The 21975-nt window shown below is 39.4% G+C and overlaps 1 protein-coding gene across 7 annotated transcripts in view; it reads left to right on the top strand.

Moving 5' to 3' along the window:
* PTGER3 (prostaglandin E receptor 3) overlaps positions 1 to 21975 on the top strand; it is a 175691-nt gene that overhangs the window by 34513 nt on the left and 119203 nt on the right. The window contains exon 3 of one of the 7 annotated variants that reach the window (XM_070486589.1): positions 914 to 1595. The exons of the other annotated variants lie outside the window; for them this stretch is intronic. Within the exon in view, the coding sequence (XP_070342690.1) occupies positions 914 to 988 (75 nt within the window). The 3' untranslated portion in view covers positions 989 to 1595. Of the gene's footprint in view, positions 1 to 913; positions 1596 to 21975 lie in introns of those variants that run through there. 7 annotated transcript variants of the gene reach the window in all.

Raw genomic sequence — 21975 nt, 5'->3', positions numbered from 1 at the left:
ATAATTCTTAAAATGAGGATTCTATTTAAAGGCTTATAATTTATACGAGTTGAGTTGTAAGACATTACATTACAATATCATAAGCTGAGTACATTTTGATTCTATAGAAATACAATTCAATCAGATATATACCATATTCATTTATATCACACATTTTCTTTATTGAGAATGAAAATTATTTTCTTTTCAGAAGTTTTACATCCATCAATTTTATGTCATAAGCAGCCCAAATATCTCCCAACTCATGTATTTCTTCATTAGGAATGAGACTGTTCCTGCCAGCCCCTTGCCTCCAACCTGTTTAGCCATTTTTTAACAGAGAGAAAGTAACAGAAATATTTACTATTGGTGAAGCTGGGAGCGTTCTTAAGAGGCGAGAGAAAGGCTTCATACTTCTAATATGCTAATGCCCTAATATATGAAACAGATGTGAGTCTGTTTTTTAATAAATCTGCTTTGATGAAACAGTTTTATTATGGGCGTAAAGAGAGGAAGGAAAGAGATGACCATCAGGAACAAATCAGCCTTTTCAGGCTTTTTCAGCATTTTGGAGATGATTCCATCTCTAAAGTTATTTTCAAATGTGCAGCTTTTAAATTCTTTTGTCACTTGCTTTAGAATTAGAATATTTTGGCCTTTTAATTACAGTGAATCAGATATCTAGCCAATCACCAAACTTTAATAGTTATTTGAAAATAGTTTCCTTATATAGTTTTCAGTTTCTGTAAAAATCAAAGCTGTAATGTTAAGCAGAGAAAAATGCATGTGACTTACTGATACACTTCAATGTTCTTTCAACTTTTGAAAAGATGCCTATGTGGCGTAGATATGGAGGATGAGGTAAAAACATAGAGAAAGATATGGAGGGGAACCTATACATTTTCCAACCTGTAAAAATTCTTCATTCTTTTAGGCCATTCTACAGAAGCAAAGAGATGAAGGGAGCGCATTTATCTTTACACTCTGGAGCACCAGTAGGACAAAGTGAGGAGTGGCCAGTGTTGTTCTCCATAAGAGCAGGTCATCACTGACTGCTAAACTCGCTTCCTTCCATATATATACATGAAATATAAATGAACATTTTACCTTCTCCTTTTTCTTTTACCAAATGTTTTTGCACAAGTAACACAAAGTTGAACATTTCTTTCTGTAAGCAAATTAAAAGTAGACACTGATTATCTTCATCTGTTTGCAACCAATGAATGTGAGTACCAGTTACATGGGGTATCTAAGTAAGAACTGAAATCCTTGGCACTTCAATCAATAACATAATGCGCAGTATAGAAAGCATACATTTCTCCACCTCTCCTACTCAGCATCCTGCCCCTGCACACTTGGTTAAGTGGGAAGGTATATTTTTGTCACCTCTACGTAAAGATGTTTTGGGAGTTATCTTGAGTATATTTCAACATATCTTCCATTATATTTTAAAGGCTGGTCTTCAATATGGTGGAGACAAAGGATTTTAAAAGAGACTATGAAAAGTACATCAAAATTTTAATGGCATTCAAGTCATAGCTAGTCTGTATATTTATAAATGTATGTTATTTATGTTGTATTTGTCAATGGAAAATAAAATTGAATGTTCTGAAATGTCCCTGTCTTTTTTTCCTGATGCCAACTCATGTCAGGAATATTTTACTTATAATTGTAAGTATTTTGCTGAAATTCTATTTGACATGCTTTGCCAAATAATGGCACAATATAATATGCAACAGCATCATGGTCTCTGGAACAATTAAATCATTTTGTTTTATATTCCATAATCACATACAGTACAAATTAGCATTAATTTGTTATTAATTTGAGAGGTGCTCTTTTCCCATTTTTAACATGATACCTATTTATGTTATAATCCAAGATCTTTTGTTTTTAATACAAAAACACATTTATCAATTATTCTAAACTCAGTTCTCCCTCTTTTTTGTGGATTCTAGTGTAATTATAGGCAGTCATCAAAAGATTTGTCCTGTTTTGTAGTCAGACCCGTCGACAGACGTGTCCCTGGATATCAGTGTGAGCCGGTTCCTGCGGGAGACAGTGTGTTCATTCAGTCACTCTATCCCTTCCTTCTTCAGTGAAGGGAGAAGGTCTGTAGAATACAGACGGCAAGGCCAAGCTCCTTAAAGAAGCATGTTGAGCTTGCCCTCCTTTCTCCTGGAAAAGGAATTTAGGAAGAGCTCTGTCCTTGGCTTCTCCTATGAGGTCCTGGCTCCCGACCAGATTTTATGGTCTCTAGAGTCTTTACTCTTTAGCATTTCAGGTAAATGTCATGATAGCTACCTTCTGGTAGGCCAGAAATATCCACCACAATGTTGGAACCTACATGCCATGAAATGAGACATTGCCCAGTTTCATGTCCTTGGAGGACGTGGGGTCAGACATCCTTAGATATCCTTGGGGGCTGTTGTGCTCACCTACCACAGTCTTGAGCAAATCCAGTTTGGAAGGTGGGCACTCAGAATCCAAGCCAGTCCCCCAGGCTTGTTTTTTCCTTCAGCATATATTGTTGTGTACCTGTTATGTACATTCTGGTAGGTGCCAAGACACAGGATTGAAAAACAACAATACTGCTTTCAATGAATTTCTGATCTGGTGCAGGACTAGGAAATAACCTGGTCAGAGCTGTGATTAGAGGAGGTTTATGAGCCTACAGGGAAGGTGACACTAAAGTAGGAAATAGTTTCCCAGAGGAAGTGAGGTTGATCTGTATTTTGGAGAAAGGAATGAGTGTTAACTGGGAAGGGAAGGCAAGTTAGGATAATTTCTCCCTTCACTCTGCCCCAAATTACAATTTTTAAGACAATCAGACTGACTAACTTCTAGTGGCCCTGTGAGAAGTTTGGGTTGAATAGAGCATATTTCCATAACCTTTCAGAGGGGGCGAAAGTGGCATGGCCTTAGGGCTGGATCTCTCCACCTTGGCGCACTAGGCCAGATCATTCTTTGTGGTGGGGGCTGCCCTGTGCACGGTAGGCTGTTTCAGCCTTCCTGGCCTCTACCCACTGGATGCCTATAATACTTCCCTAGCTGTGACAGTCAGAAATGTTTCCGGACATTGCCAAATGTACTATACCAAATGCTATGTGTCTGAGGTTTGTAGGACAAGGCCATCAGTGGGACTTTGACCCTGACAGGCACTGTTCTGGCATTTCCCGAGGCAGTGGGCACTAGAATGCCAGTGCCACCAGACTGCACAAAAATGTGGCACTACCACTATGACAATGCCTGGATCACCAAAGGCACTGATCCCCTTCCATAATTACATAAACCTATTCACAAAGTAGGAGGTACAATTGCTTAGAAACTATCATCTTTCTATTGATGCCTCCAATTCCTTGATGAGAGGTCCTAGGGTCATATGTCTCTCAGAAAGATCTAAGGAGAGCAAGTCCCTTTCTCCCAGGATCTTTAAAAGTCTGTTATAATTCTTCTTAATTAACTTCACACTTCCAGACAGTGCCTTAGTAAGTGAGAACTAATTTGCCAAACTCTGTCTTTAGTGGGATTTTTGCATATTTGGTCTGTGTAACAGAGCTGTGGCAGCTTTATTTAATCTGAAAGGTGATTTTCTATCGAAGGTAGTCAAATTTTGGGCAAATATCTCTATATCAGCCTGTGCCGTTCTGAGTTCATGTGTCTGCAGTAACTCAAGGATGGCAGTACTACCAGACGTTTTGATGGTAGAGTTCGTCTTGATCTCTATAACTGACACTTAACTCTGGTTTGTATGGAGTGGGAAGTTGAAAGACTTAAACCAGAAATCTGACCAAAAAAAAAAAAAAAAATTGGAACAAGAGTACTTATTAGTCTATTATAAATTCTGAGGCCAAGTAAGAAAGGTCTATGGATAACCTGTGCTTATTCCTAATAGTCTTATGCAATTTTAAAAAGAAGACTTTGAATATAATATACAAATATAATATATATAATATTTGAATCTGATTTTGTAAAGAACTTTGGAAAAAATTAATTTGGAAATCATTACCACCAATTGAGGTCTTTTAAAATTAGATTTAACAAGAAGGTACCCAGTAGAACACTGGCTCTTAATCACTTTGGAATGAGAGACCCCTCTGATGATCTGATGAAATGTGTGCATCCCCTCCTCACGGAAAGCACAGAGAATTTTTAGACAGTGTTGGAGATTATACAGCCTTCCTGACGTTTGTCCATAGCCATCTTTGAAATTGGTGGACACAGGTTAAGAATTCTCACTGTGAGAGAGTCTTTATGACTCAAGGAACTTCACGAGTTTCCATGTTTGGTTAGAAAACTAAAATCTAAAACTGGAGCTAAGTCAATGTAATTACTTCCCTGTGAATGCCAAAATTCCTTGACATCTCACTATACACCCATAATAGTAAATCAACACAATCAGGGTAGAATTATAATAGGAAGCTGAATTCATTTTGAAAAATTGCCATCATGCAGTGGAAAAGAAACAACATCATCCCAACCAGTAGAGGAGCAATATGGGCTCCTCACCAAAAACCGGGTGAAAACCGAAAGGACCATTAAAATAAAAAAATTATAATTATCCAATGATGCCTTTGCCTTACAACAGAGAGCTTGTTTTGGTCCTGCCTTGTGCTGACCCTGCAAGAGATTTAAAGTGAAGCTATGCAAAAGTCAATAAAAAAAACATCAACCCGCCTGAAAAATGCAATCTTCTATATACAAACAAGCTAAATGGTTAGAATGTAACTTCAAGTTACTTTCTGTTATGTAACTTTCTGTTATGTTACATGTATGGAGACACATATATATTTACACTTCTGCACACACCACATCTTTGCATCGCTGTTTAGAATGAAAACAGCAAGGATGAACTTATTGATTGATCCTTTCAGTAAGAATGGAAGGCATACACTTACAGACCTTCTTACAAATGTAAAATTAATGATGCTTTAAGCCAACACTTAAAGCTATTAGTAGAATGCTCTATTGATGTTTATAGTTTGTATTTCTCCAGGGGGAAAAGTCTGGGGCAATTAATGACATTTATCTTTGCATTTTTCTTGCCTTATTGAGGAAGATGGCAATGAGATCTTAGAACACTGAAGCGTTAGTCTATTGGAAACAACTCTGATATCAAAGCCTTCTGCATTCTGGATGTGTGTGCACAAATAGGATAGCTGCACAAGGTGTGTGTGAAATTCCAAGTTGATTTTCATGAGTCAGTGGTTTGGAGTCTTCTCCTTAGAAGATCCACGAAAAGCTATTTTTAGAGGAAAAGCAATTGCACTTTATTTTTAACATCCCTTAACCTTTAAATTTTTTGCCTAGCATCTTTAAAAATTGCTGTGACAAAATTAGGTTTTACATGAAATATTTTTGAGAAATTATATTGATTTATTGCCAAGCTCTGAAGGGGAACCACTGCCTTAAATGTTTTGCAGTCCTAATTAAATATACATGGTGCTTCTCTTTATCCCAGATTTTCTCCCACCATGAATATTTTGAATATTCCTGCTACCATCCCTTCAAAGGAATTGTCATGGAAAGCTGAACTAAATAATTTATTAATTTTATTAATTAATATTTGACCACTACTGAGTTATATATTCAATTTTAAAGTATTTTTAAAACAAAGTCATTCCATGGAAATGCTCTCTAAAGTTTTGTGGGTCATGATAAAAGAGAAAAACTTGTAGTTGTTAGATATTGGTTCTTATTTGCTTCTTTATTTTTGGCTCAGGAAATGTCTCCACAAAGATTAGATCATGTAGATTTCCATACACTTGGGCTTATGAATGGGTGTGTGTGTGTCTGTGTATTAGATCTCAAATGTGTTTTTCTTAAATGAGTTTTATGTTTTAATCACGTATTATGTGCCACCCTTTAAACAGTCAAATACTGTTAAAAGGCTTATCCTGAAACCCAGACTCCTCATGCTAGCTCTATCCCGACCACCCTGCTCTCAGACATCATTACTTTCAGCTTTTTCTCAACATTTCTTCTAGCATATACCATCATGTTTGTAAATAACATGCTTGTGTTGCTGTTTCTTGCTTCATCAACATTAGACATTACATGTTAATTTTCTGTTTTGCTGGATTTAGCTCTCTCCTCACCCATTCTCCCATTATAGTTATAACACAATCTTTATTAAATCAGTGCTCAGTGTTTGCTTTTCTGTGACAATGTAAATATCCTTCACTGCTGAATCAGTCATACTGTGATCATGTTCCCATTCTCAGACACATTTTTCTTTTCTCTAGAGTTGAGAACTTATTAAGTTTTATTTGCTTTGCTTTTTTGTGCTAATGACTAAATCTTAACAGTTTTCCATGTGCCCAAACACATCTGATAATCTTTACCCCCTTTCAAACCTAACATTTTCCTAGCTTTCTCTGCTATTCATCCTTTTGCCTCTCTTTTATTAGATACTTTGTTTGCTAGATCCTGTGTTTTCCTCTCTCTTGAATTATTCACTCATTTTGACCACAGTGGCTTTAAAACTGGGCTTTTTAATAGAAAAAAAATGTAAGGAACCAAACTCCTATAAAAGGAAAGAGAACAGTTTTAAATAAACATGATCACTAACAATAATAACAACAGTGGCAGATATCATTTATGAGCACCTGTTGTTTACATATGTTATCAAATTCTCCTGCCAATGCCACCAGGCAGTGTTATCACCATGACTTTCCAGATGAGAAGACTGAGGCTCAGGGAGGGTCAGTCACTTGGCCAAGTCCACAGAGTTAGTGAGAAGTGAAGCTGGAGTTCACACCTGATTTCAAGTTAGAGTATAATCCTTGTGTGATCCCTGAACAAAGAATTACTACTGTGATTATTTCCTGAGGCCTCAAGTTTATCTTTGAATCTCCTCTAATGCCCCATGAAAGAAAGGCTTTGACTCCATTACAACGCCTGGGCTTTTGCAAACAACCAGAAACACTCTTGGGCAGCAGTGGGGAGGCAACTTTTCCACTAGTACTGATGAAATTCAGCAAACAAGATTCTCAGCCCAAATGTGAAAGTCCGAATGTCCAGTCCGGGTGTGCGCACACTCCTGTAGACGTCCAGACCCTTCCTCGTTAGAGGCAGGACCGCTTCACAGTGGAGAGATACGGGCCCTCTGGCAGCAGATGGCTGCACAGAAAGGCTATACTTCCACTTCCTGCCCAGGCCTGTGGGTTTTGCAGAAACCACAGAGTTTACCAGGATTTGGGGTAAAAGGTGTTACAGCTCTTTCAGCCTTTGTGGTTTTTTGTTTCCTTTTCTTTTCACGCCTTCTTTCCTGCTTGTAAGGTAACTCGGGAGCCAGTTTACTGAGAAGAGGAAAAGCAAAAGGTACTTTTGCATCCTAATTACAGAGGGCCTCCTGGGAGAATTTGTAAAATTCAGGACAGAAGAGAGGGAGAGCAGGCCCTTTGTCAGCAGTGAAATCATTCTGTTTATCTCTTCTGCTTAATTTTGAACTTTGCTCTAGCTCCTTCCTGCAAAATACCATGCAATTTCAGAGTGGTTTTAAGACAGAGAAAAACTCCTGTCTCCCTGTTTTGGAGTCTCCCTCTTTTTCCCCTTCTCCCCTTGTTGTTTGTGCTGTGGAGTCAATTCCAACTCCTATATCAGACAATGCTCCACTGCTATTCACAGGATTTGCATGGCCACTTTTTTTGGAAGTGGACGGCCAAGTCCTTTTCCTAGTCTGGAAGCTCCACTGAACCCTGTCCCATGCTGGTAGACCGGTGGCATAGCTTTCAGCATTACAGCAACACTGTAGCCACCACATGACAACTGCAGACAAGTGGTGTGGTTCCCAAATCTGAACCCCTAGACCACCAGGGCGGGTTTCTTCCCTTGTTGCTAGCATGCAAAATCTATTTGGTGTCTCTGACATTTTATTCATTCATCAGTTTTTCTCTTCAACTGGCTGCTCTGATTTCCATAGAACTGGTCAGACTGATTACAACAGTGCAGAATAGTTTGCTCAAGGGAATACAATCTCGCCATGTCCAAAGCTCAGACTGTATTGTTGTCACTAAATGGATTTAAAAGGCAACCCGCTCACAGTTGAATAACTTGAGAAATTGGTGCACCTTGGAGTTTATCTTTGGTGTCCTTTTGTGCATCATCTTTTGACTACTTCAATATAACTGCAACAACCGTCAACAATTCTCAGGTACCCCAGGAGTCAATTAACGTTTACTCAGAATGGGTTCAACCCAATTACGTGTAAATCTTTACTTAAATTTTTTTTTTTTTTACTAACCTAGAGTTAATTAAACCAAATCAAATGAGTCACTGCTTAGGGCAAATGTTTGAAGGATAAATTCCCTTCTGCCTGCCAACTTCGAAGTAATTTGCATTAGCAAAGGAGCCTAGAGATCTTCACAATGGTTTGTTAATAGTAACATAATTTTAAAATAATGTGGTAGTTTATGAACCTCATTTCATGAGAATAAGTTTAACAAGAGAATGGGTTCAGACAAAAAATTAAAATAGCAGTGAATGACTACATTGCGTGATGTTTCTTAATGGGAACTACCAATCTCCATTTCATTGGATGAAGAATGGTCCCCTCAAGTTAGGCGGTCTTTCTCATTTGCCCGACACAGCCATTTGGAAGACCGAGAGGGATGTCCTTGGAGAAACGCAGGAGGCATCGAGGATGTCAACTAGATTAGTAGGATCTTCTTTCAGATGAGGTGTCATGGTCAGATTACCTTCAAGGATGTGAAAGTATGCATTTTGGAGTCAGACTTGGGATCAAATTTTGGGTTAACAGCTGTGGAACTTGAAAGTAATTCCTTAAACTCTCTAAGATTTTTGTATCCTTATATGAAGAATTGGAATTTTTGCACTTACTTTATAGGGTAGCTGAGGGGATTAAATATGTAAATATTCCAGAAGAGTGGTGGGTGCAATAAATATGCAGGGGACATTGGTATTGTATTAATAGTGGTAATAGTAGCCACAATAACAATATTGATTGTTTGAGGAATACATAAACCATATTGGTAATGTGGAAAAAGACGTCTTGACTTCTGTATTCATTTGTTAATATTATTTTGAGAGATCCAAACATAGAGCATTGTGTTTGAGAGGATGGGAACTAATATTAGACTAAATTTGGTGGCACATCCAAGTTCTGTTAATTGATTAGCAGACTGACCTCAATCAAGCTAACTTCAGCTTTCTAAATCTCAGTTTCTTTAGCTATAAATGAAGATAATAATTTTATCTAAAGTTAACAAATCTATTGCAAACATTCACTGAGTTAATGCATGCAAAGGCTTACCTAGAGCCTGGCACATAACAAGCACCCAGTAAATGGTTATTATTTTTATGTTATTATAAATTATTATCATTAATATTACAATCAAGCACCTGAGACTTAAGTTGGCTCAGTTTCCAACTGAGGCTGAAGGCCTTCGCAAGCATACAAATTTTATCCAACCTTCCCAAAACTTAGGGTAAGAAAATAAGGATATGGGTCAACCCCAGAGGAAGTAGAAGAGCTAATAAGAAACAGCAAAATAAAGAAATTTGATTAAGTTTTTTTCTGGCTTAAGTGTATATCCTTGTGAGATAAGGGAATGGTTGCAGTAGCACAGAAGTGGTATTTTGTTTTATTTATTTATTTATTTTCTAGTTTTATTGAGATATAATTGGCATGGAGCATTGTGTTAGTTTAAATTGTACAACATGATGATTTGACATATGTATATATTGTAAAATGTTTACCACAATAAGTCTAGTCAACATCCATCACCTCGTATATTACAATTTTTTTCTTTGATGAGAACTTTTAAGACTTACTCTCTTGGGGCTGGCCCGGTGGCACAGTGGTTAAGTTCACACGGCCTGTGGTTCATCGGTTCAGATCCTGGGTGCAGACAAGGCACCACTTGGCAAAAGCCATGCTGTGGTAGGCGTCCCACATATAAAGTAGAGGAAGATGGGCATGGATGTTAGCTCAGGGCCAGTCTTCCTCAGCAAAAAGAGGAGGATTGGCAGTAGTTAGCTCAGGGCTAATCTTTCTCAAAAAAAACAAAAAAAAAGATTTACTCTCTTAGCAGCTTTCAAATACGAATACAATATTGTTAACTATGCCATACATTACATCCTCAGAACTTATTTATCTTATAACCAGAAATTTGTACCTTTTGACTACCTTCACCTATTTTCCCCACCCCCGACCCTTTGTCTCTGGCAACCACCAATCTGTTTTCTGTTTTCTGAGTTTGGTTTTTTAGATTCCACATATGAATGAGATCATGCAGTATTTGTCTTTCTCTGTCTGACTTATTTCACTTAGCCTACTGTTCTCAAGGTCCATCCATGTTGTTGCAAATGGCAAGATTTGCTTCTTTTTATGGCTGAATAATATTCCATTATATGTATAACATTTTCTTCATCCACTGTTCTGTTGATGGACACTGAGGTTGTTTCCGTGTCTTGGCTATTGTAAATAATATTGCCGTAAACATGGGGGTGCAGCTCTCTCTTCAAGATAGTGATTTCATTTCCTTCAGATATTCACCCAGAAGTGGAATTGCCGGATCATATAGTAGTTCTATTTTTAATTTTTTGAGGAACCCAGAAAAGGTATTTTGAAAAGTCCCTCTAACAACATCCTTAAGTCAGACCCCTGAAAAATAAATAATAAGGCATATAGGCAGAGAAATGAAACTCAGGATGACAGTTCTTGTCTTAAAGGCAACAAATAGGATCTGGTCAAACTGGTTAATGCTTTCTCACCACTATCTAACGTAGACTAGTGTAAGATGTGCCTGCCACCTCAATTTCCTAATTTGTAAAGAATCATGGGGATAATGATTTCTAGGTCATAGGGTGGCTGTAGACACTAGAAGAGAATGTGTGCAAACCACTTGGTATACCTGCCAGGTCCCATCATCATCCATCATCATCGTTTTGTGTGCAAAATTCTCACAGATTTACCAAGGTCCAAGCAGAACAATAATTTATTCCTGGATAGTTGAGGATTATTTATTTTTCTCTAGCTGTAGAATTTTTGGAATGTGATGCATTTTGGAAAGATGTAATAAAAAAAGACATTAAATCAGTCTAAATTAGGATGAAAGTGATCTTTTTCCTCTTAATTCTTAGAATGAGAGCAGTAACAACTGAGTCCTTACAGGAACTCTTACTTCTACAGTGATGACTATGTATCCAAGAAAGAAATGAGGATAAGACTATTTGTGTTGGATTCTGATAGACTTTGATCACTTATTAAATGAATAATTGCTTGATTTATCTAGTCATTCACACATCTTTAATGAAACCCTACCTTGTGGGTCTAGGTCCCGGGGGTACTGAGATTTATCATTCCCAGGTTCCAGATTTAAGATTCTCTGACTCTTCAAAGTGAAGTACCAAATTTCACTCATTACATTTAGGACTTAAATATTTTTCCCAAAGAATACATAGCTTTACTTTTTCTTTTGATTCTGATTAGAATATATATTCATATATAAAGTTCAAGCAATGCGAAGAACACAAAGACCAAACAAAAATTCCCTGTATTCCACCACTCGGTGTGAACCATTGTAAATATTTTGATTAACGTCCTTTCAAATATTTGTCTTTGCAAGCTTCCTCTCAAACCTGGCTGCATCAAAGAACCATGGTGAGATTCTCGCAAATGTTTGAAGGAGTGTGACGTGAAATAGAGATTTATTCCATATGCCCTGAAGGTTGGACTAAGGTTTATGGGAAGAAATCACAGAGAGAAAGATTTTGACCTAATTTAAAGAGAAACCAGATCCACGTGGTCTGAAGTGAAAAGGCTGACCTTAGGAAGTAATGAGCTTCCTATCGCTGCAAATCTTCAAGCAAATACTAGGAAACCATGAGAGCGTTTGCTGTAGAAGTAGGGAATCCAAATATCTTCTTTAAGACTTCTTCCAGCTCAGGAGCCTATGATTTTATGCATTAAATCAGTCATGAAATGGCTAAAATATTTGAAATGGTGTGAAAAAGAAATTTGTCCAAATTAACTGTTGACCTCAGTGCTCTGTTTCAAACCCTTTCATATGTGGTTTATATGCTGTCTCATGTGACACTAGCTGAATTGTTGCTGGACCTAATCTCAGAACTAGTCTTTCAAAGGTCTCTATATTTATCTTACCAGTTTTCAACATTTTTTGAAAGCTCTACTCAGAAAAACAGCAAAAATGTTTTCAAAATGAGCAACAGCAATTATTTTCTGTAGTTAAATGAGAATATCTGGCGGCCATTATTACCAATGACTTTATTAGCTGGAGTATATGATTATCCTGATAGAATATGAAAGGCTGCCAAGAATATCAGTTTAGTCAAACTCAGATTATTATCTACTCTGACCATTTTTTATTATGTATTAAATCTGTTTTAGAAGAATAAATCCAGCATGAATAATATTTGTCAAATTTTTATACATTACCAACTTTATTTAGAATTTGTTTTTTTAAGTTTCATGACCAAGAGAAAAGAGAAATATGCTTTAAAATATAGAAACAAGTAATTCAGTAGATGGTTAGGGAAGCTTTTAAAATTTGAAATAACTATAAGGAACCAGTACCATTATATAAATAGGCAGATCTTTTTTTTTTTTTTTAATCTACAGAAGTACTATTTTTAAAGAAAAACATTGTTTTATTTCAGGCGGTGGGACAGAATAGATCATATTTTCCAGTTAAATCAAGCCTAAAGGTAACATAATACTTATATATTCAACATGACCCTTAAGAGGATTGGAACTAATTATATCTCTTCTGAAACACGGAATCAGATGCTGACAACCTGGTGAAAGTGTTGGCATTTCTGGCATCATTAATTGCTCCCTGAAGACATCATTTCAGTGTGCTACCACAACCTGAAAGGTTTATAGTAACATCAGTGGGACAACAGTGGGTAGCCTTATGGAAAGAGTTTGGGGTTTAAAGACACAGACTTGAAGCCTGGTTCTTGACTTACTAGCTGTGTTTTTGGACAGTTTTTTAATTTCTTTCTGCCTTTTACTCATCTGTAAATTGGAGATGATACCTAGATAGAAAGGAAATGAGATAATATATGTACAAAGCACAGTAGGATCTCAATAACTTAGAGCCAGTATTAACATTAATAACACTACTTACTTTTACACAAATGCATTTATGCTGCCTTCAGGAGTAATATTAGTTGTAATCATGATAACAATACAGTAGTCCCCCCAATCTGTGGTTTTGACCCATGGGCAACTGCGGTCCAAAAATATTAAATGGAAAATTCCAGAAATAAACAATTCTTAAGTTTTAAACTGTGTGCTGTTTCGAGTAGCAAGATGAAATCTCATGCTGTCCTGCTTCATGCCATTCAGGACGTGAATCATCCCTTTGTCCATCGGATCCATGCTGTATATAGTACTCATCCATTAGTTACTTAGTAGCCCTCTTGGTTATCAGATTGACTATCATGTTATCACAATGATTGTACTTAATAATGGCCCCAAACCAACTTTATAAATAGTTATTATTTTTAATCTCTTATTGTGCCTAATTTGTAAATTAAACTTTATCATAGGGATGTATGTATAGGAAAAAGCATAGTATTGTCATGTGCTATGTAACAACATTTTGGTTAATGATGGGCAGCAAATATAATGGCTCTCCCATAAGATTAGTATCATATAGCTTAGGTGTGTAGTAGGCTGTACCATCTAGGTTTTTTAAGTACTGTAGGGGAGGAAGAAATTTTCTTCTACTCTTCTAGGTTCTTCTGGCTGGCCTAAGAATTAAATTAACGTGAGACAGATTAACAGGAGAAAAACAAACAAAGGTTTAATAACATGCATACATGGGAGAAACTCAGGAAAACTGAGTGATTGGTCAAAAATGCTGAAGGCCTCACCTTAAATACCACCCTCAGCAAAAGGCAAAAGAAGATGTTGGGGGTGGGGAGAGTTAGGGACTTCAAAGGGAAGGAAGGCAATTCACAGGTAAATGAAAAGGAGCAAAGGTTTGAAAAACAACTGTGTATTTGGCCACACAGAAACAGAAGAACACAGAGGGGAGCCCAACAATCAAGCTTTTCTAGGTTCCTCCCTGTCTAAACCCAGTTCACATTATGCTAAGGTGACAGCTTGCTTTCTGAGATGGATTTTGTTTGTTTGAGGAAGATTAGCCCTGAACTAACATCTCCTGCCAATCCTCCACTTTTTGCTGAGGAAGACTGGCCCTAAGCTAACATCCGTACCCATATATGTAGGACGCCTACCACAGCATGGCATGCCAAGTGGTGCCATGTCTGCACCCGGGATCCGAACTGATGAACCCCAGGCCGCCGAAGTGGAACTTACACACTTAACTGCTGTGCCACCAGACCGGCCCCCTGAGATGGATTTTTAAGCTGAATTCTTTTAGGCGATTAAGGGGGAGGTAACAAGAAAAATTTTTGGAGTCTTTTGTTTCATAAAATAATCAACCTAAAATAATCTTCATGTTAAAGAGACACCTTTTGGGGTGGCAAATTTGTTCCCCTTCAGTACAGTCTGATGTTCAAACAGTGATGAAATTGCCTAATGACGCTTTTCTCAGAACAAACGTGTCCCTGTCGGTAAGCAACACAGGACGTAGGGGTCGGTACTGTCATGGTTTTGGGCATCCACTGGGGCTATTGGAATGTATCCTCTGTGGATAAGGAGGGACTATTGTAAAATAATGCTAATAGTCAACACTTATAGAATTTTTAAATAATTTCTAAGGCATTTTAGCATCTGTAGTTTTGTTTGATCAAACCTGTTAGGTAAGTAGGGAAGTATTGTTATTATTCTCATTTTATAGATAAAAAACTAAAACTGATGGGTACAAAGTTCTAGTTAAAAAGTAAATAAGTTATGGGGATTTATTGTACAGTGTGGCGACTATGGTTAATAATACTGTATTTATCTTTGAAAGTTGTTAAGAGAGTAGATTTTAAAAGTTCTCATCACAAGAGAAACATTTATAACAATGTGTGGTGATGGATGCTAATTAGGCTTATTGTGGTAAGCGTTTCACAATATATACAAATATTGAGTCATTATGTTGTACATCTGAAACTAATATATTCTGTCAATTATATCTCCAAAAAATAAAAGACTAGGTGTAGTGTTTAGAATTTGGAGTTAAACTTCAGCTCACCTACCACCTCCACTTGCCTGACAGTGGGTTTCCCACCCATTCTAAGCCTCTTGTTTGGAGAGTGGGGAGAGGAGCAGTGTCCTCCAAAATCTTCGATGTTTCTGCACTATCCGCTGTGCACAGCCTGAGTGCTTTCACTTATCCAAATCGCTCAGTAAGCTGGTCCCAACCTCCATTTCCAGTTTTATCTGGCAACACTGATCTGCAGTCTTTTGGGAATCCTTTCCCCAAACACATTATTTACTTTCCTGATTCTGTTCCTACTGTTTTCTTGGCTTGAATGTTCTTCTTCTTAATTGAGAAAATTCTACCCATGTATTAAGGCCCAGCTCAATGACACCTGCTCTAAGAATTCCTTCCTAATGCCAGATTTGGAACGAGCAACTCCCTCTTCTGTGCGTCTGTGCCACCTTATTTATGCCTCTGAGATTACTTCTCACTGCCCGACTTGTGTTAGAGTCAGCTGTGCATGCTTCTAGCTCCGCTACTGGACTGTCAGCTCCTTGAGCAAGAAACCACATCTGTTTAATCTCAGTGTCCCAGATCCTCCCATTTCCTCTCCTCCCCAGACCCTCGGCCTCCAAGCCAGTGAAGACTTTGAAATGTAGACACATAGTAGACGTAGAAATATCTTTTAAATTGATTTTAATGACTACAGTACAAATAGTATGAATCAAAAATGCAAGGATGTCCAAGAAAGGGTTTTAGTTGAAACAATTAAGGCTTACAGAACTTAACACAGTGATAGATATGTAGTGCATGTTTCAATCAATAGTTGTTAACCGCAATTAGGGGCTGATATTAGAGATGATAGGGCCCAAACTTTTGGCGTACGTGATACTCAGAATGTCTCTTATCCCTTCCCAGTAAAGGTCCCTTGGTGCCATCATTGGACAAAGTATTAAATTGGCTGAACTATTATTCTCAGTGTGTGTGACACTGCTGACAGTCCTGTTACATTTATGAGGTGATGTGGAGGGAGAACCCTCTCTGTGTTGATGCATAAGCTATGGGATGGCCTTAGCTTGGGAATGGGCCGGCTGAGAGGTGATCGTCCAGGCGAGCAGAGAGGAGGGCAGCTGTGGTCAGCAGGATGGTCTGAGGGACAGAGCTGCCTTCGGCTGCATGGTCCATGCAGTCTGAGCTTTGGTCCCACATGCATGCTCTTCGCTCTTTCAACACAGCTGTGGAGTCAGAGGCTGATAGAGAGCGAAAAAACACTTCCCTTCCAAGAACTGAGAGCCTTTCCAGAGAAATAAATTCTGACCACCTCATTGACATGCAAGGAAGCTGAGCTGCCAGCTATCTGCTGACCTCAAGGCTGTGATAGGTTAACACTTGGAAACACTTTTCTGCTCTCTGTCAAGGGCTCACATCCCCAGACCGCAGTTTCCCATCGATTCCAGTTATCACTCACTCAATCCGTCATTCATTCACTCAGCCAGTTTGTATTGAGCCTCTCCTGTCTGCCTATGACTGCGCTGGGCAGTCCAGGGATGGACAGTGCCCTTGAGGAGAAAAGCGCCTGTGTCACACATCTCAAAGACTGACAAACCCAGAAGCCCATGGAGCGGCCTCCCAGTCATCCTGAAAGTCTCCCCTTCCAGCCCTTCAGATGGGGTCTACGGCTCCCCCTTCCACTGAGGCTCCTGCCCCGCAGCCCAGGTATATTCACGGCTGCAGCCAAAGGACAGTCCAGCATGTGTTGGGTGCTGGAGCCTAACTATACAAAGGGTAGATTCTGCCCGAGACTAGTTCACTTTTCAGTAAGTAGTGAATTTCTAAGAAAACGCATCCAGCACTGGGAGTCCCCTAGCTCAGACAGCCTAAGTCGCCACCACAGGGGAATACTCACCAATGTCCCACGTTCAGGCAGGCACACAGCAAACCAAAGACCAAGACGTCTTTCTCGGTCTCTATGAGCTTCCCCTTAACAGGGGTGTCATCTGTTATACCTTCTTTTTTTGGAAGGACACATAAGGAAGGTAGGACGATGATACTGAAAAGTAAATGAATTAAAGGTGAATGTGTGCCACTGTGCAGAAGAGAAGGGTGAGGTGCCCAAGAGACTATCCAGCTCTTACATCCACAGTCAGCGCTAGAAGAGGGGAGACTTTAACACCCAGGGGCCTCATACATGCCTTTATTGAAGTAAGAGGAAAAATATGTAAGTAAGGCAAATGGAACTTGCTTTCAAGTATCTGATGGGATTAATCTCAAAAAGTTCTGCCCAGAGTAGTGTATTTATGTCGTGGGTCTCGGACATATTTTGCTATAGTATTCAATTCGGCATCAACGATCATTCATCAAACGCTTCCAGGATGTCAATCACTGTCACTAAGTGCACAGACAATGCACTTCTCCTTCCTGCTTCTCTGAGGGAGATTCACAGTGTGAGTAGAGGCTTTAAATTAGTATTTCCTTATTTGCTTGAGCCCCAAAGGAAATCAAGTGCAATGATGAAATGTTTCCTTGCTCAGTCCAGTGTGGTCTCTTTTCTGACTCTAACCTGGGCTGTTTCCACTTGGGAGCTCTGTAAAGAGGAGGGCAAATCTTGAGATTTTACTGCTGAGGATGTCTACACTGGGTGTGTCTGTTGGTTACATGGAATCCTAGAGCTGGAAAAGGAAGTAGAGATCACTGAGTCAAGAGGATTTCAATTGTGTTCAGCAGAGCCCTCTCTGCAGGAACTGGTGTGTGTGTGTAAAACAGAATTAGGGCAAGGGGTGACAGGTTGGATTTTGAACAGTACATGGTCAGCTATTATTAGCCTGGGCTCAAGATCTCTTTTATCTGTTGTGTACCTCAAGCTTCTAACTGAAATTTCATTTATAAAAATGGTCGTGCTTCTAAAAGCAAAACCCTGTTTCATCTACACTGTACTCTCAACACTTCTGCCAACAAATGTGTGGTTTTTTCCCCCACACCAACCAATTCTCCAACACCACCAGGGAGTCCTACAATTCAATTATGATACTATTCGGATAGAGTATGTGCAGGCTGCACAGGTGACGGGCTGGGTGCACAAGACTGCGCCCCTGCTTCCAATCCAAGTCAGGCCTCCCATACTCCCCAGCTGGCTATGAATCAGAGCTCCCCACAGCCCCTCATCTCAGGTTTGTTAATCTGCCAGAATGGCTCACAGAACTCAGAAAAACAGTCTACCTACTAGACTACATTTACTATAAAAGGATACAACTCAAGAAAAGTCAGATGGAAGAGAGGCATAGGACGAGCTGTGGGAAAGCAGCATGGAACTCCCGTGTCCTCTCTGGGTGCACTACTCTCCCAGCATCTCCATGTCTTCACCAGCCTGCAAGCTCTCCGAAGACTTAGATTATGGCTTCATTGTGTAGGCACAATTGATCACATCGTTGGCCATCAGTGATTAACCCAACCTCCAGCCCCTCTCCCTTCCTCAGAGTCAGAGAGAGGCATTGAAAGTTCCAACGGCTCTAATCACATGGTTGGTTCCTTTGACAACCAGCCCCTCATCCTAAGGGGCTCTCTAAAATTCCCCTCATTAACATAAACTCAGGTGAGGTTGAAAGGGGCTTGCTATGAATAAGGAAAGACGCTCCTTTCACCTTTATCACTCAGAGCTGTTTCAGGAGCTGGGGTGAAGACTAAAATATGTGTTTCTTATTATATCACAATATCACAGCTTCTGAAACAAACAAGGGCATGCACCACAAATTTAGTTCAACTGAGACCCTGAGAGTTTAAGTGACTTGTTCAAGGTCACACAACTCCTTAGAGACAGAGCCAGAACTAGCACTCATGCCTTCCTCGCAGCCTTATTTCAATCTTGGTGGTGTTTTTGACAGCAGGGATTCTGAGGTCAGACTACTTGGGTTCAAACCCCAGTTCATCTACTTACTAGCTGTGTGACTATAGGTAAGGTAGTTACCCTCTCTGTGCCTCAATATCTTCATCGATAAAGTCAAGATATTAGCAGTACCCTCTTCTGTGATTCTTATGAGCATCAAGTGGGCTAAAATGTATAAAGCACTTAAAAATGTGCTTGACATTTAATAAAAACTATGTAAGTGGGAGCTATTATTATTATTCAAAGGTTTTAAAAAGTTCTCCTGACCCCAAAGGACCCACCATAGACCCTAAAATCCTGGAGTTATCATTCCTTTACGCAAGGCCACAGAAGGCCCCTCTTAGAAAGTAAATGCACTATCTGGGTAAAAATAGCACAGTACGCCACTGTCACTCTCCAATAGCTCAGAAACAGTGACTTCCCTTAGCTCTAGCCACTTGGTAGGGCCGTCTAAGAATGAGACGTAGAACAGTTAAGCTTTAATGCAGACTTGGGGATGGGATTTCTTCAGAGAAACCAAGGATGGGTGTGAGGGCTGAGAGCGGGGCGTGTCTGCAGAGAAGGTACTTGTAAGAGAAAAGAGATTCCTGAAACAAATGTTGCCCCTTTCAAAATCCTCTTCTGGGCCCATGTCAGAGACTGCGGCACAGAATGAACATCCACACAGTTCCCAGAAAGTGCTGGGCCTGGGGCTCCATGTGCTCACTCCCTGCAAACGTCCTCTTCTCCGTCCTCACTGCACGGGCACTCTCCATTCCCTCACCTTCTGGTTCAGGTAACAGACTGAACGTAGCAGTGAGAAAGGAAAGAAATAGAGCACGTTTATAAGGGAAGACTGAGAGTTTGGAGAGGGGATGGGGGGATGTGCCATTGGTCAGACCTGTTGAGGGTGAGTGACGGGCTGGGGGGGGGTCAAAGAAGGCAGCAATGAGATGAAACTATGACATCCGCAGGTCAGCACCTCTCCCCTGTGAGTTTCCTTGTATGTCTGCCAGCTCTGAAGTGGGAGGCCAGGGCCGAGCCCCAAGTTCATGTCCTTGTAGAGTGTCTCATTTTTAAGATCATTTGGAAGAGGTCAAGTTCTAATAGTGTGTGTGTGTCTGCATGTGTGTGTGTGTGTGTGTGTGTGTGTGTCTGTGTGTCTGTGAAAGGGAGAGGGAGACAGAGAGAGGGAAAAAAGAGCGATGGAGTTGAGGGGGAGTGACTTTCACTGCTAAACTAATGGCAGCCCCACGTCACCTAGATGTGAATTGGACGGGACCCTATGAAATAAGTCATAACCCAGAAGACAGTTCTTGACAAGAAAGTCAAATGATCTGCTTTCTTTTGAGCAAGAACTTCAACCTCACCTTCACTACCTGTGAAATAGAATTATAACGTTTGCTTTTCTGCTCCAGGTAGACACTTCTCAGATAACCAGCTGTTTCAATTGCTGTGAACCGCCCTGTTATTAACAAGATTGTGTTAAATACTTTGGCTCCATTGACTGGTGATATTTCTTTGATAGCAACTGCCCAGAATTTATTCTGACTGATGAGATGGCTTTATCAGTGTGTTGGGTTTTAGAGGACTGCAAAGATATCCAAAATAACAATGGCTTAAAAGACATGGAAGTGTATTTCTCTCCTATTTATATAAATTCTGTATGTAGGCAGTCCAGGGCTGATCTGACCATTTCTTGATTGTCAAAGATTGGTGCTGTTTCTAACTGTCATTCTTAGTGTACTGCCTCATGATCCAATATGGCTGCTTGAGCCCCAACCATTAATCTGCCTTTGGATAGCAGGAAGGAGGAAGGAGAAAATAAAGAAAGTTCTTGTAAGCAGACTTCCCAGAAGTCTCATCACTTCTCTTTACACATAAATGGCCAAAATTTAGTTACATGGCCATGCCTAACTGGGAACGATTTGGAAATGCAGTGTTTTAATTGGTGCCCAGCTAATAATTAGGGTTCTGTTATAAAGAAGGGGAAAGTAGGTACTAGGAAGCAACCGTCCGCAGTCAAAGAACAGTTGCTTATTTTCTTCCTTATTTTCCGTACCTGTGTTGCATGACTTTGTAAATGTCTTTTCTGTGTACAGGTTATTTTATATCAGAGAATGTATCAAGTTTCTGCCTGAGGATCGTAGATATTACATGACTCAGAAGAAGAGAAGCTGAATAATAAATAATTTGCTGTATCATTGTGCATTTAAAGTTAAGCAACTGGCTTTTAAACTACTTTTTTATAAGATCCAGATTCCAAATGGCCAAATTGTGACTAAATGGGACTTTAGTCATTTTTATTTGCTCTCATTACTTAGAGTAATAGGAATGCATTGAGAATTTAGACTTATAACCATTAAAAACATCCAATTTACACTACACAATGAATAACATTTAATTATATACAGTTTATAGGATTTTTATTGGTGGTGAGTCAAGATTTTCTTTTAATGCCTAGCACAGTGTCTTACACATAAAAGATCTGTAATCAGTGAGTGCCAAATTGGATTGACCTTCACTCTCAGTTGAATTTATTTGCCTGGTAGATAAAAGACCTGTGACAGCTTCTGCTACTGTCCAATCATCAGTCTCATGACATGGTCACACTGGCCCTGATTTAATTTGGCTGTATTGGGTGGTTGCGGGTTACTGCGATGCATAGAAGGGCCCATGGGGTTCAGGTCACTTCCTAGCTATGTACGTGTTTCGACTCTGACAGTGACCCACTTGCAGCTTCAGGGACTGGGAGCTCTTCCAGAATACTGACGTGCCTAGAGATCAATCAAATCGGTTCTCACCTGGAGAATAAGGATTATCACAAAATTAATTACTAAGTGCAATTACCATATTTCTGATAGTCTTTAATCTTCCTTAATCCTTCTCAACTATTGATTTGGTGGCATACTGTAAGAGTGCATTTGATTATTTTCTTTGTATCTCAGCTATATGTCCTGTGATTTATCTTTTAAAAATGGCATAAATTTGCAATGAGATGCTCCACTGAGTGTCTCTGATTACAATTTAACAACAGACCAAACTCACACC

Source organism: Equus asinus, chromosome 16 (assembly GCF_041296235.1).
Source record: "Equus asinus isolate D_3611 breed Donkey chromosome 16, EquAss-T2T_v2, whole genome shotgun sequence".
NCBI classification, from domain to species: Eukaryota; Metazoa; Chordata; class Mammalia; order Perissodactyla; family Equidae; genus Equus; species Equus asinus.
This window is presented reverse-complemented; position numbering and strand designations above follow the sequence as displayed.